This window comes from Achroia grisella, unplaced genomic scaffold, assembly GCF_030625045.1.
Source record: "Achroia grisella isolate CSIRO2021 unplaced genomic scaffold, CSIRO_AGI_Agris_v1 utg770, whole genome shotgun sequence".
Classification (NCBI taxonomy): Eukaryota; Metazoa; Arthropoda; class Insecta; order Lepidoptera; family Pyralidae; genus Achroia; species Achroia grisella.
The window spans coordinates 3,340,798-3,355,776 of NW_026713016.1; the positions used below are offsets into that span (position 1 = coordinate 3,340,798).

Genomic DNA, 14,979 nt, shown 5'->3' on the forward strand with positions numbered 1-14,979 from the left:
TATTTTATAAAAGCCACACAGGTATTTTCATCAGTTTATGTTTATGACTAACACTCCGGTGAATGAAATACGGATAGAAACTGCGGTACCCTGGACTCCGCTTAACAAACACAAAATTCAAATAGATATATCCAGAATACAAAAATGAGATATCAGGTGGTGGTACAATTGAATATCTCTTTGATTACCCTATCTGGGATGACAATCGTGATTTTATATTAATTTTTTACTCAAATTAAAACTCTAATTTTGACGATGTAAGTATACTTATATACATACAAACCAATAATATAATATGTAGTAAAATATTACATTAAAAAATAATTTAAGATTGATTTATCGAATGACAGTGAGCAAGATATGTGGCTACGGTGAATAATATCTCTTTATTATATTAGACCACAGATAACATAATATTACATAATTAGACTATTAGATTATAATGAAAAAAAAAATACAAATCATACTGCATCACGTAGAAAAAGGAATACATATACATATGCATGTTGAATCCTCGATGTCTTTGTATTTTTTTTGTATGTAGGTATACCGATAGGAAGAAAACAGTATTCAAATCGATTAGATTGTTTCTGAGACTAGCGCGAACTAACGAACAGACAACAGAGTGGACTTCATTTATGTACAGAAATGGTTTGTCGTCAAACGTCCATATCATGTCTATATAATATCACGAAACTTCTAACTTGTAGATTGATATCTTATAATTACAATAGACCTTTGAGAATTCGGTATCTTTAATATAAACAATAATCAACTTTCCGTTCCATTTGTTTAATAACTTTGATTAGTTTTGTCGAGACCAAAGTTTCTTGGACACTTCTTGAAAACTCATTACTATTGTTCCCCAACCATTATCTTTTTTTTAATTCATACCGTTTGCCTCCATAGCTGCGTCTGTACTTTCCATAATTGAATCTTTATTGCTTGCTTTGTGATTAAAGTTCAGCAGCAGAGATGTTAGAGTACTGTTGGTTTGGATTTAATCAACAATGCCCTGAACGGTTATTACAGACTATAACAGGAGTAATTTCGTATAATCTGCCAATGAGACCAATATATCTCTCAAAGCATATGCCTTTAAACTATGACTATGACTAACTAACCTTTTAACTATAATATGTATGAGTAGTCACTCAGTGCCTGAAATTATACTATAATTTATTAAAATTTTATTTTATTAATTTTGTCCAATTGTCCATAGTAAGTTTAAACGTTGCTATGGTCTATTGCACTTACTAAAGCTATATTTGATAACATTTACATACCTAGTGGAAAGAAATATTTGACAGTTGGCAGGCATCCTTTGTTTCTTCCGAATTGATTTAATATGTGTGTGTGTGTGTCAAACGCATAGTACATTATGTTTATATTAGATATTAATGTAATTTTTTTAAATTATTATAATAAACATAAAATAAGTTTTCTGCACTTCTTCTCCATACGACCTTTATCTATTTATTGCCAAATTTCGTAGTTTGATCACATAATTATTATTAAAAGGGGTATAAAGTTTTTGCTGCGCGTATTAATTTAATAATTAGTATCATTATTGAAATAACATGATTTCAAAATAATAATATAAAATAAAACTAAAAATTTTGAACAGGTACGAATAACTTTTTTGATTATACTTGATTTAGGATACTAATATTTCCCATGCACATTTCAGGTCAGGTCACCCCATTTGCAGGTGAGGGCGGCTTTTAACCTTCCAACGTTTCGGTCATTTACCAACCTTCACTGTAATTTATATAAATATGTCTTGACCTCTAATGTTGCCAGGTTAAAAGCAAACGAAGGACATGCCATGTAGACCACATATGAATGTGCCTATACAGTATTGATTGAAGGTCGATACTAAAAGCTCTATCCCAGGCTAGCATAGTGTGTCGGTGTATTGTTGTAACGTTGGTGACATGAGTAGTTATACAAGAATGCCCTGTTTGTTGTACGCCACTCCAAGTTCCAAACTCGACGCCATTCCATCCTATTTTCAAGTGGATTCGTCTCACCAATAGATATTAACTCTTGAATGCTCTTCAGGTAAACTGGATAGGAAACACGATGTTGTTTTGCGACTTTTATAGCATATTGACAATAGTAGAAATTGTATAATAATAAACTTCACGTTTATTATTATACAATTTCTTGTCCATTTCGGACAAGAATTTAAGGTTTTACGAGTAGCAAGTAGGCTGTAGAGTAGGCTGATTGTAATTGTTAATTATTTCTTTTTAACATAAACTTCATAATAATGGTTCCAAGTACTACTAAGTAGATTAGCTTTGATATGATTCTAATTAGTAAATAAGCTAACAAATAAGCAAAGCAAGAGTATACTGCCTACAGTAAAAAAAATATAACAATAAAATATACCTACATCATGGTTTCTAGGTTTGACATGAGGACCATGCAAATACCATGCAGTTTTCAATATCAATGAACGAAAAATGAAATAATTGTTATATTTATAAATAAATTTAATTACTTGAGTATTATCAATGCAGTTTTACAAAAATAAGTATGTGGAACACAACGATTCATGGGCGAGCCCAGGAGCATGGGAGGTACCCACCTTTGTCTCCATAATTGTATACGTTACAATATATTATGCTTCAACTTCTGAAAAAACGGCGTCCTGGACTAAAAATCTGATTTGCCGCTCCTCTGGGCTACAAATAAATATGTTCCGAGTTCCCTGGCCCAGAAGGAGAGGCGCCCATGCAACTATCCATAATGATATGCTATTTATTGACTTACAAGTAATTGCACTGGAAGTGTACGAACGATACATTATGGCACTTCATTTCTTGTACATTAACACTTAGCCTACTTATAAATAACTTGTTGTTACCCGCGACTTGGTCTGCACAAACATTCATCTCCAACTTCACCAATTCCAATAATCTGGACGAGATTTTCACACATAGCTTGTGCCCATCCTCATGATATAATCTAGTCTATCTCCATATCAAATATAGTAGCGTTCAGCAGTTCAGTCGTCAAAAGGTAACTTACAAACAAACGGACAGACTAACATACCTTCGCATTTACATCATTAGCACAGATTAATTTGTAGATAAACAATAAAAATTTGCAAATACTGTTATAAATAACTGTTATCTCATATATTATCCGCCTCTCCTGTTATGTATGTGAAATTCTTGGCAGGCGTTGCAGCAGATTCGTCTAAACGAAACTATTACACAAAGCCTGGGTAGTTCCAGGTAGCGGCAACTCTCGGAATCGGGGTTTATGCAAGTGGTCGGACAACGCCGCTGGCGGCAGCGACGGCGCCGCTCCCGGGGTTTGGGACCGCACAGTGAGGGATCTCGTTCCAGGCATATTAGGGAACGCCGGGATATGCCACGTCCACAAGTCGATGAACACTGCCAGAAAATAACATACAGCTGCAATTATTTTGTTCAGTCGATTGAAAAGTTCAGTTCCAACACAGAAACATAATCGAAAAATTATAAAATACAGTATAGTAAATTAGTAATAAGATACGACGGGACTGGTATTATCATATTAAGATAAAAGTTTCTAATTAAATCTAAGTTTTGAAAATAAAGTATACAACATATCACATTTATATAATGTTTTACATATTGTATAAACCTATAAACAATTATCGAAAAAGTTTAAAATTGTATTGTATATCTCAATAAATGAAATAAATAACTGTCAATAGAGTCGCCTAAGGATATTAAATTTAATTATATCCGGATAAAATATATCAAAGTCGAAGAATTCCCAACCATATTATTAAATGAGAAAAAAGGAAATAACAATGTTATGAATTAATTATTTCTTATAGTAATTTGAGGCAATTTTTAAACTTATTTTGACAAGTAATAAACTGAGCTGAACGGTAGGGAAAAAATATAAATACAAAAAACTTGACGTTCATAAGCGACTAAAATGTCTTATGTGAATTTATTACTATTTATTATTTCTAGTTTCATTTAAATAAGTATGATTTGGGTGTAAATGTGAAAGTTACGTAAAGTATTTAGTTTTATTGTAACTATACACCAACATGTATTTTCTTGTTACTTAATCAAAATAAGTGTAAATAAAACCTTACATGACTTTTTGATTTCGCTAAGCAACCCGCATATTCCTTAAATAAGTGTAGAGAAATATATGCATGTACAGAGTCAGTGTTTTCAGTGCTAATTAAGATATAAACCATTGTCTAATATTAGTCATATTAAATACCTTTCACTATATATAATATAATAATAAAGGACAATAATTTATAATTAAATATATTTGACTACCTCACATAAAATTAATCATTATATGCAAAAACTTTAATTAAAAGTAAGTTAACAGTGAGTGAGGGGCCCATTTTCAAAGATTCATGGCCCTTTCCTTAACGTCGCAGCAACCAATGAAATCGAACAGACTCGTCGTCACGGACCGTCGGGTCAGAACTGGATAACGTAAGCCCACACTTAGATGAATTTATTCATTCTTCGCAATAGTAAATAAGATATAAAGCTATCGGCCATTATATCTCAAATTAAGAAACTTCCACCATATTCACAGAATAGTCAAATGTATTATAAAATTATTGTCCTTTTCTTCAGAGCTATCACCGGAGAAATGAAAAGAATGGAACAAGAAAAAACTGTAACAGTGTAGTTTATATGGATAAAGAGATAGATATTACAGATGACATCGTATGCATGGCATAAGTACTTTGTGTGGTCAATTTATCGATTACAATAAGTTTTATACCCGTTACATATATGATTCATTTCCCATTCAAATTTTTGTCCCTTATCTTACCAGATCCAGTTTTATTTTAGAATTTTTCATACCGTCCCTACCCTATTTTCAATGCACCACGATTAAGCAATTAAGGCGTGAAAGCATAACAGACTTTTACATCTATATTAAGTTGGTATTAAAATAAATTCATACCGGAGTCCAAGGCAACTCTTGCCAGTAAGCCGGACAGGGCACACGGTTGCACGGTTGCTGTTTGCTTGGCTCTTCAGACGTACATAGGGTGGGTGATACTATGTTCCCAATCACATCCATGCTCGATGTTATGCTGTGAAAATAAAATTAATTTAGTTCTTTTAAAAAAATGTGTATTTTACACTGTGATTAAATTACTTAATGAAATACATATTTTTTTATGAAGTAGGAATCGGAATATACTAACGGCCCACCAGTTGGTAGATGGTAAACATGGCCTATACATATACATGTCATCAAGTGCCAGCGATACATCTCGTGCGCTGCTATTCCGGCGGAGTAAGACGTCTTGTCTTTAATACTACAGTATTCTTTCACTAATATGCTTTTATTTTACCAATCATATATCTAATTTATAACTGAAGGAATTTGAAAAAAAATATATACGATTAAAAAGTTCTAGTATTGGTTTTATTTGAATAAAGATTATTCCTATTTCTACTAACCTTATATTAGATGGTACACAATACAGCAGTCTCTCTTGTACGCCCCGATCACCGCATGTAGCGCTGCACTCTTCCCACTCGCCAGTTCGCCAGACAAACTCACAGCTGCGACATAATATATTGTAAAAATATGATAGATATTACAATAAACTTAACTGCACTTAAGCCACCTAAGAATCTCTACAATGTTGTGGATTTCATATTTTTATAGACGTAATTAACTACTAGCTAATATATCTACTAGCTGATGCCCGCTACTCTGGCTGCGTGGTATTTGTTATTCCTTCGATAAAATTTTAAACTTACTTATGTATTGTAGTGAACTTGACCAACATAATCATTAATAAAAGTTTCTAACTCAATTTATTGATACGACATTTTATTACACGTAACTTACAGCAAAAGATCTTAGCATAAAAAGAGAAATTAGATATATCTATATCTGATAGAAATGTAAGGAATATACCCAGTGGCATTTGCAAAATTAATACAAATAAATAGGTACATTGCGAATATGAATGTCAAAAAAGAAAGGTTATTCATACTTATATTATAAGAATACGAAACTGCGTCTTTTTTAGCTATTAATCTGAAACTCACGAATATATCACTGAATAAATATATAGTGGTTTTACAGGTAATCAGTGATTACAGTTACTGGCTAACCAAACCTAATAGATTTTTCAAAGCTCTCAAAGGGTCTCAATTTGGCAGGTAACCGTTATCTAGGAAAAACACTCGGGATTGACGGCTTACGGTACCCATAGAGGGAAGAGTTGTGAAATGGTACGTTTGTAGGCTACCGTAGTAAACAGATTTGCCGGGAAACACAAATATTTTTTAACCGACTTCAAAAAGGACTTTGTCATAGTGCCAAACCAAATAAATAAAAAAAATCTGACAAGGAATTAAATTCTCTTTTCAAATAGGATTGTACATACATATATGTCAATATTTAGACGTTTTAAAATAAATAGATATAAAAGTGTTAGCACATTAATGAATGCCATATGCTAGTAGAAATAAGTCATAATCTGTTTATAAATGCGAAAGTGTGTCTGTCTGGCTGTTTAGTCATCAAAAGGTAACAAAAAACAGTTGTATGTTACCTTCTGATGACTAAACTATCGATAAAATTTGAATATAGACTACTTAAACTAGGACAGACTAAGCTATCTTTTATTTTAAAAAATAATCAGGGAATAGCGTAATAAAGGATGAAAATTTGTATAGATGAACTCGTAAGACCTTATAATTTACAATAATAACTTACTTATAATTAATATTTAATTAATATTGGATTCTCTAATGTGGTTCGATCCTACATGTTATTGAACAAGTAATTTGTACATAATTCAGATCGCGAGCATGTGGTAAACAAGTTTACTATCAATTTCAGTTCCGATCGGCTGTAACGCTGAAATATTAAACGTTTTGTTGGATCGATATCCTCACACCAGCCGTATTAGTATTGTGTGTAGCTCTCAATCATTATTCATCATGACCGCTGCTCGTTCTTCTTGTTCAATTATTAAAACTACCTGTCACGTGGTAAAGAAAAATCTAAACTCGTTTATTTTATACTAACTGTGCCCGCGGTATCACCCGCGTTAAATTTCAGTATATAAATTTTATTATTATTATTACTGTAAAGTTGCATCAAAATACGAAGTTTTTGCGTGAAAGAGACAAACATCCATCCATACTCACAAACTTTCGCTTTTATAATATTAACAGGATTAAGACGTATGTATATTATTTGTTAGGAATAAGAATAACATGTTTTTTTATTACATAATGGATTTACATTATTTTGTTTAATTCCGCTACCATTATTATGTGTGAGCCACAAATTTTCAGTGCGTAAACCTGACCACCGCTACTGGTAAAGCTATGATTTTCCCTGTTTGTGATCATATTGTTACCGTTATTACACAAATTACTTAAACCCACTTGTTTCACCTCTAATCGAGGCATTATCAGACAATGAATAGAGTTTGGATATAGCTTGAAAGCCTACTAGACTTTTCGACAACTAGACTACAAAGTTTCATTCATTGCCCAATTCGGGTAAATATATTTTTATTTCTATTACAGGAATAGCAAACAAGTTGACGATATACTTGAGGGAAAATGGAAATAGTCCCATATGCAAGAATAGGACAACAATTTCATAGTCTCGTAATGACCGTAGTACTCTCTAAGCTACACCATTGAGAACTAAGATGTCACGCTTGCGTTCCCATATCTCGCTCTTAGAGAGCTTATCATGCTTCTTATTCTCCAATTTCACCAATCTATTATGCCTTTCTTTCTCCAAAAATGAAATACCGCTAATATGAGGCGAGATGGTAGTAGATAGGTTACCTCTTCTATTTCAGCTATAGCTTGCTATGTTTCGGTAGAAATCTGATATAAGTAGCTACGACATCTTAGTACTCTGGAATGACATTACATGAGAATTATAACGGGCGTCACAGGATATTCGTAGTACCACAGATAACATAATATTACATAGTAGTACGTTCTATTCATGTATTACATATACATGAATAGAACGTACTACGACGGTTATCACTTACCACCGAGTGGGTGGTCAGCTTGTTTCTAATTCCAAATACATTAAAATAGAAAGGATTATTAATAAAATAAAAGGTACCGCCCGAATAAACCTTGTCTAAACGCCCTTGTCTGATAATTTTATTGTCTAGTACATGGAATCCTTCTTTATTTTTTTATTTCTATTCAATCATTATAATACAAAACATAACAAATTACCTTTACGATATCAAACTTTCATTGCCATGAATAAATGATCACCATTAACATTATTTACCTACATACTGATTGATGGTGCGTGTTTGTGGTGTCGTAAATTATGTTCGAATAAAATGGCCGGAATGCCGATAATTTTTGGTGAGTACAGATTATTCTGATCATTACCGTATTTATCGGTATCATCAATTATAAGTAGATATATCGCTATTGTTTTATAATTATTACATATGGCTGCACATTTATCCGTGAGAACAAACGTATTTTTTAAACTTGTAATACTTTTGTATTCCACGGTAGCGTCGGATAAAATATACTGAAATCATATTGAATATGTAGATTTCAATTTTATAATAATAATCATACAATTCACACAGCGCACTGATACATATATGTACTTAGATAATTTTTTTAGAAATACAAACATAATATACATAGAAAACACTCAGACCGATACAAACAATCATCTGACTCATGAATACAACTGTTTGTACCGTACGAGTAATCGAACTGTTGTGTGATGCCAGTTTTACTAATATGTTGCTATTCGGGAGGACTAAAATGTACTTCCTTTCATGAAACACAGCTTACAAAGTAAGCTTGGCCACAAAAAATCGGTAAGACAATACTACTCATACGTACATAAGTATGTAATAGATATACTTTGTATAAAGTTTATCTATTATTGTCCAATCTTGTTACTAATAACAAGATTGGTAATAAATGATGTTTTGAAATACCAATATATTTATATAATCAAATGAAAACTATCCAAAAAAATAAGAAATACTTACAGATAACTAAATACAAGATAGTCCCGTTTTCCTAGGACTAGGACTCTAAAATATATTGGACCTGACACATACAACATCTGACAACATATATCTGTAAAACATCGACGCAAATTTATCAAACTAGAAAAAATACTTAAGATATTCTAACGTTTACAAGAGAATTATTACGTTTCTATATATTAGATCGTTATAAAATAAATGTTACAAATCGCTCAGCTATAAAAAGCGTTATACTTAATATATTGTTACATTTTTGTCCATAGTAATATATTTTTTATGGACGATTATGGAATGCTGCACCACCTGCACCAACGGTTTACTGGCGGAGGTCATTCTGACTTGATACACTGCTAACGATAGAGTAATTACTATAGTTCATATTACTAACAATCCCTTTCCCCACTTTGTAGTAATATTATAACTATGAAAGTATGTCTGTCTGTTTGTCGATATATCGGTTATTCGGCGTATTGGTCTATTGGTCTTTACAACTAACGAGTGTCCGGTTCTTCTTCATTTGATATGTAGGTAATTTCAGAAAATAAAGAGTATATTTATAAAATAAAATATGAAAAACAACGAAGCAGATGTAATCGCGTGATAAGACTAGTATTATAGTCATGTAGTGAATATTGTTCATAAGTTAGTGAGTTAAAGAGGTAATTGATTGACCACATAAATGGATAACCGTTTGAGTATACATGTTATAAAGTCAAGGGTGGGATGGATGGGCGACCTTACAAAGGTTGCAAGGTGTCGGTACTTGGACACGTAACGCCTTAGATCCTTGTGGCTATTAAATGTTCATTAGTTATTCAATATGATATACATTAAGAGTAGATGGGACCAGGGAATTTACATGTTTATAATAGATTTAGCGTACATTTTATACTACTATACTGTATTTTTATATATAAAGATATGAGTTATTTTTTCAATCGCCGTTACCCACTGACATATTTGATTTAAATGTACTCAAATTCGATTTCTATTCGATAGTCTACTAGCTGTCATCTGCAGAATTTTTTATTCCTTATTTCCATATTTTCATTGAAAATATCACAAATATATAAACGGGCACTATCGCATTTATAATACTAGTTTTAGTATGTAAAAATTATTATTGCTACGCTGTATGACTTATCTAAAGTTATTATATTACTAGCTGTGCGCGCGGCTACACCCGCGTGTAATTTATCGCCTATATATTATTCTAATATATAAGCTATATTATAAAGTGTTTTTGCACGAAGTTTAGTTTATGACCTGTGCGTGTTGCATGGCTCGTGTTTGGTGGGCGGGCAGGGCTGCCAGCGAGGGCAGTATTTCCGCACAGCTCGGATGCCACCGCCGCAAGAAGCAGAACACGGGCCCCGTTTTATTCTGTACATAAAGTTTCTATTTTAACTTTTACTTTTACCAAGGCAACCCTAACCCCAATAATAAATATCATAAATATAGTAACAGAAACCCCTAATATTCATAACTAGCTGACCCTCGCAACTTCGTCTGCATCAGACTTGCTTGACATTTCTCCTTATATTACTGCCAATATACACAATATATTTTTATTTTTATTGTTATTTAATATAGTTTTTGTTAAAAAAGAAATATGCTTTTATTTTTAAACGGTAGAGTTCATGGAAACTTGTCTGCGTGGGTAGGTGCCCAAGCAGCTAGCTTTGTCAGTGATGTTTTAGTTGGAGGATAAGGTAAGGCAATTGTAGGATGAGTGATATAAGACATTTGTCCTCCGGAATGGCAACACGTGGGCCTGCTATATATGCTGCTGTTATCTACTATTTCCTTTACATAAAAAATATTAATTAAAAATGAAACAAACGCATATTTTAAGCTAACTTAGAATTTTTCGTAGTAATTGAAATACTACACACTTTCTAATTGTACTTACAATACAAATTCGACCTTAAAGGTCGAAGCTCTTGTATCAAAGGGACTTGGAATTATATTAACAAAGGTAGCGTTAGAAGTTAGTCATGCCGCTGAGAGATCTAAGTTTATGAGGAGAAATATTTCATTTGGAAAAGACAGTGGCTAATAAATCGAGTATGATCATAGCATCCATATTCCTATTGGCAATAAAAACAAAGGAAAAATATTTAGATAATAGAAACAAAAAAGAATGACAAAAGGCAATATATAATGAAAAAAAAAAAGAAAATATTAGGTATAAAAATAACTACTTTTAAAGGATTAAAAGTAGTTATTTTATTTATTATCAAATTTTAGAATTTTTATCTAACCGTAATACCGATATTTATATTTATCCTAATGTTAGCCAAAGTATTTTGAAAATTCTTTCACACTTTGTAATATACATACATATTTATATGCTATTTATTATTATACATACAAAACTAACGAAGTTATGACAACCGACGAGGCTAGGACGGCCTGTTAGTATTAGTTCTAGGAATCTATACATATAAATAAAATTGGAGTGTCTGTTTGTAATATTGAAATAACCGTTTTTTACTTTATGCATATGAATATAAATACGGTACATACACCAAAATAACATTTTTTACAATTTTTGTCTGTCTGTCTGTCGGTCTGTTTGTTCCGGCTAATCTCTGAAATGGCTGGACCGATTTTGACGGGACATTTTTTTGCAAGTAGCTGATGTAATAAGGAGTAACTTAGGCTACTTTTATTTTAGAAATATAAAGTTAAATTCCACGCGAACGATGTCGCGGGATCAGCTAGTATTATATAATATTAGAAGCATAATATGGGTCTATCTCTTGTAATTTTTTGTATAAAGAACGACAGCGTGTAATTTCGTTATACATATGTTGAAAAGTAAAATTCACCAGCACTTACAAATAAAGTTATAATTGTTTATTATTTTAAGTGGTATATCCTATATATGGATATTAAAAAACTTTATAAATATTTGGGAAAGCAAATTTATCATCTACTAATATGTTGTTATACTGTTATACTATCCTACATACATACTAATCATATATTATACTACTAATGTTCGGATAATATACTTTATATAAATAATGTTTCATTTCAATTTATTAGTCATTTTAATTTCTTATTCATTTCATTCTTATTTATTTAAATAAAATGCATTTTAAAACGGGTTATAAAATGGGTTGCGATTACTATTTAGTATTTTCCAAAGGGTTAAGTAGCTGTAATACTCTACCAACCATTTACCGGTTACAAGATGCAAGTAATGCCACTATTATGTCATGATAAAAAGTTCTATGTTACCACACCAATGTTATTATGTATCCTAAAAGACAGATTAAATAGTAGTCTTTCTTATCCCTTTGAAGTGTTTTGATACTAAAAAGCATAATTAGTGTACGGAACTGGCAACTTAATGTGCAGTAAAAGCAGGTAAGCAGATTTAAACTTTCTATAAACGACATGACTTCTATAATAATTAGATGCTTATACTTTAAGCATATTATAAATGGTTCTGGTAATATATATATTAAATATTTAGACACCTATTACTTTTACTAGAATACAACATATAGTACAAAATATTATAACCTATTTATAAAGTATTATGTCATTACATGAAGTAGTAAATAAAGACAAATACTTGTATATCTAGGATTATTTATATGAGCTAGCATGTAAGCAGGATATCATGTTCTTATACGACGCTTGTATTACCTCATATCTTGCTATTCCTGGTACTAAAACATCATACTTCTGTAGCTTACAGTTTCACTACTCATTCTTAAAAGTATAAAGCAAGGTGATTGCCTGCTGAATATAATAAGAGAGGGGTCTCCTTCTATTAATATGATGTTTACCATATTTATATTAACATTAGAATAGATTATTATATATTAATTTTAATATACCTGTATTCGAGTGGATATATCCGTCTCTCTGGCGTACTATAATTCACGGATACCTCCACTGTAAATTGGAGTCGTCTCGCCTGAAAATAATTAAATCACATAAATCCTACTAATAATATAATTACTAAAAAGCCATAACTAATAACAATTGAGGCTAATTAATTATATATTATTTGTTTTTATTGTCATAGACTATGTATTCAATAACTATAATATAAAATAAAATATTAAACTATATATATAATATAAATATTATTATAATTTGATAGTTTTAATACCATATATATTGTATTAGGGGGTCTTTTGATGAAAAAATTAACACGATTTTAGAAAATTCGAAGTCGTTTTAAAGATACAGCAGGTAAAAGAAAGATTCGGAGCGGTGAGTTGGCAGAAAGAGGCTCTATTGTGTACCGTCGGCTTTATACCTGGCCTCCCTTTTATTAATATATTTGTTTATACAAGTTTAGACACGTTTCTACAGACTTAAACAGAAAAGGAGCAGGTAAACTTACTGATAAAGTTATCCAAGAAATATTATTCGACGCCATCCAGATTCGCTTGAAGATATGAGAAAGGAAGTTTGGGCAATATATCACAAATGTTCTTCTGATGAAAACCTGTATTCGAGTGGATATATCCGTCTCTCTGGCGTACTATAATTCACGGATACCTCCACTGTAAATGCTTTGTATCTGGAGTCGTCTGAGTTCGCCTGAAAATAATTAAATCACATAAATCCTACTAATAATTTAATAGAAATTATTTTAATTTGATAGTTTAAGGAGTTATACAGCGCATATATATTGTATTAATGTATCTATAATACATTATGTGTAATAGAGAACAGTAAACAATTGTTTTGAAAACTACATACATTAATTATGTATCATATGTATATATGATACAATAATATAATTAATAGAGTAAACAATTGTTTTGAAAACTACATATTAACTATAAATAACTACTATTAATGTACGTAGTTTTATGTATATAAAAGAGAACCATGCAATAATTTTATCCGTAACAAACCGGGCCAAGTCGCCTTATTGTCGCGGATTGATATAGATTTCGTAACTTCTTAACACCCAATTTGTTTCTAATCTCTGCCCCAATTTGAACATTCTATCACCATAGATACTCAATTCATTGCCTTGCCTTTATCCCATTATTTGGGGTCGGCGCAGTATGTCATTCTCATAGATTCTCAATTATTAAAAGAAAAAACTATTTGCGACCAATTCCAAAATAGGGCCGTTACAATTTAAATGAATCAAAAGGTAACAAGAAAAACCTTTCTGAATAAAATACGATAAAGGGAAATGAGATATAAAGTCAGTAGAGTGAGTTCCCAATTAACTTCAGTAGCAGAGTTGAAAGCGCCTCTGAATAATTAAAGCACACTGCGGACGGGGCAACCCTTATCATCTGATGTTTCGCTTCGTTACACTTTTCATAGTTTCATCCCTTTGTATCACGCACTTTATATGTAAGGCTGTTTGAAGGCAGCGGGACTCATTCTAGGTGATATAAATTAGTTTTTTTTATTCAAATTCATATTCAAACATTACACTATAATAATGCTACTCATAGAAATAGTACTGTAAACATGAACAAAGTTTGCTTTTTCATTCTTGGGGAGGTCAGGAGTTAAATTTTAATAATTATGTAGGTATGATGTCAATACTGTATACTGAACATTTTAAAGAAATATTGTATGTAAATATCATGTCCTCCGGAATGCCAATTCATTAGGTTTTAGGTAGCTTTGATGGTTCAGCGGTTTAGCACAGTGCCTTCCGACGGTCGCGGATTCAATTCCGCGGGATAAACATTGTATGCATGAGTAGGACTATTTTTATCAGTATGGGTATTTTTTATTGTATATATGTATGTATTTACTATAAAATGTATAGAACTCGTATGTATAATCTGCTTAGGTTGGGACTAGATGGCGCTGTGTGAGTTGTCCTGAGATATTATTATACGACGGGTAGAGCGATATTTCAAAACTTGATGTCTACGGACATGCTGTTTATAACTATAAGCAACGCCTACCACTTGCCATCAGGTGAGTCGATAGCCAAT

General features: G+C 31.7%; 1 protein-coding gene across 1 annotated transcript in view; it reads right to left on the reverse strand.

The window, feature by feature from the left end:
- Nucleotides 1–2,489: 2,489 nt before the first annotated feature.
- LOC131850522 (A disintegrin and metalloproteinase with thrombospondin motifs 1-like) overlaps nt 2,490–14,979 on the reverse strand; it is a 43,987-nt gene continuing 31,497 nt past the window's right edge. The window contains exons 13-17 of the mRNA XM_059200771.1: nt 13,509–13,603; nt 10,298–10,429; nt 5,463–5,567; nt 4,957–5,089; nt 2,490–3,410 (exon numbers count right to left, since the gene is read on the reverse strand). Of these exons, the coding sequence (XP_059056754.1) occupies nt 3,153–3,410; nt 4,957–5,089; nt 5,463–5,567; nt 10,298–10,429; nt 13,509–13,603 (723 nt within the window). The 3' untranslated portion in view covers nt 2,490–3,152. The remainder of the gene's footprint in view (nt 3,411–4,956; nt 5,090–5,462; nt 5,568–10,297; nt 10,430–13,508; nt 13,604–14,979) is intronic.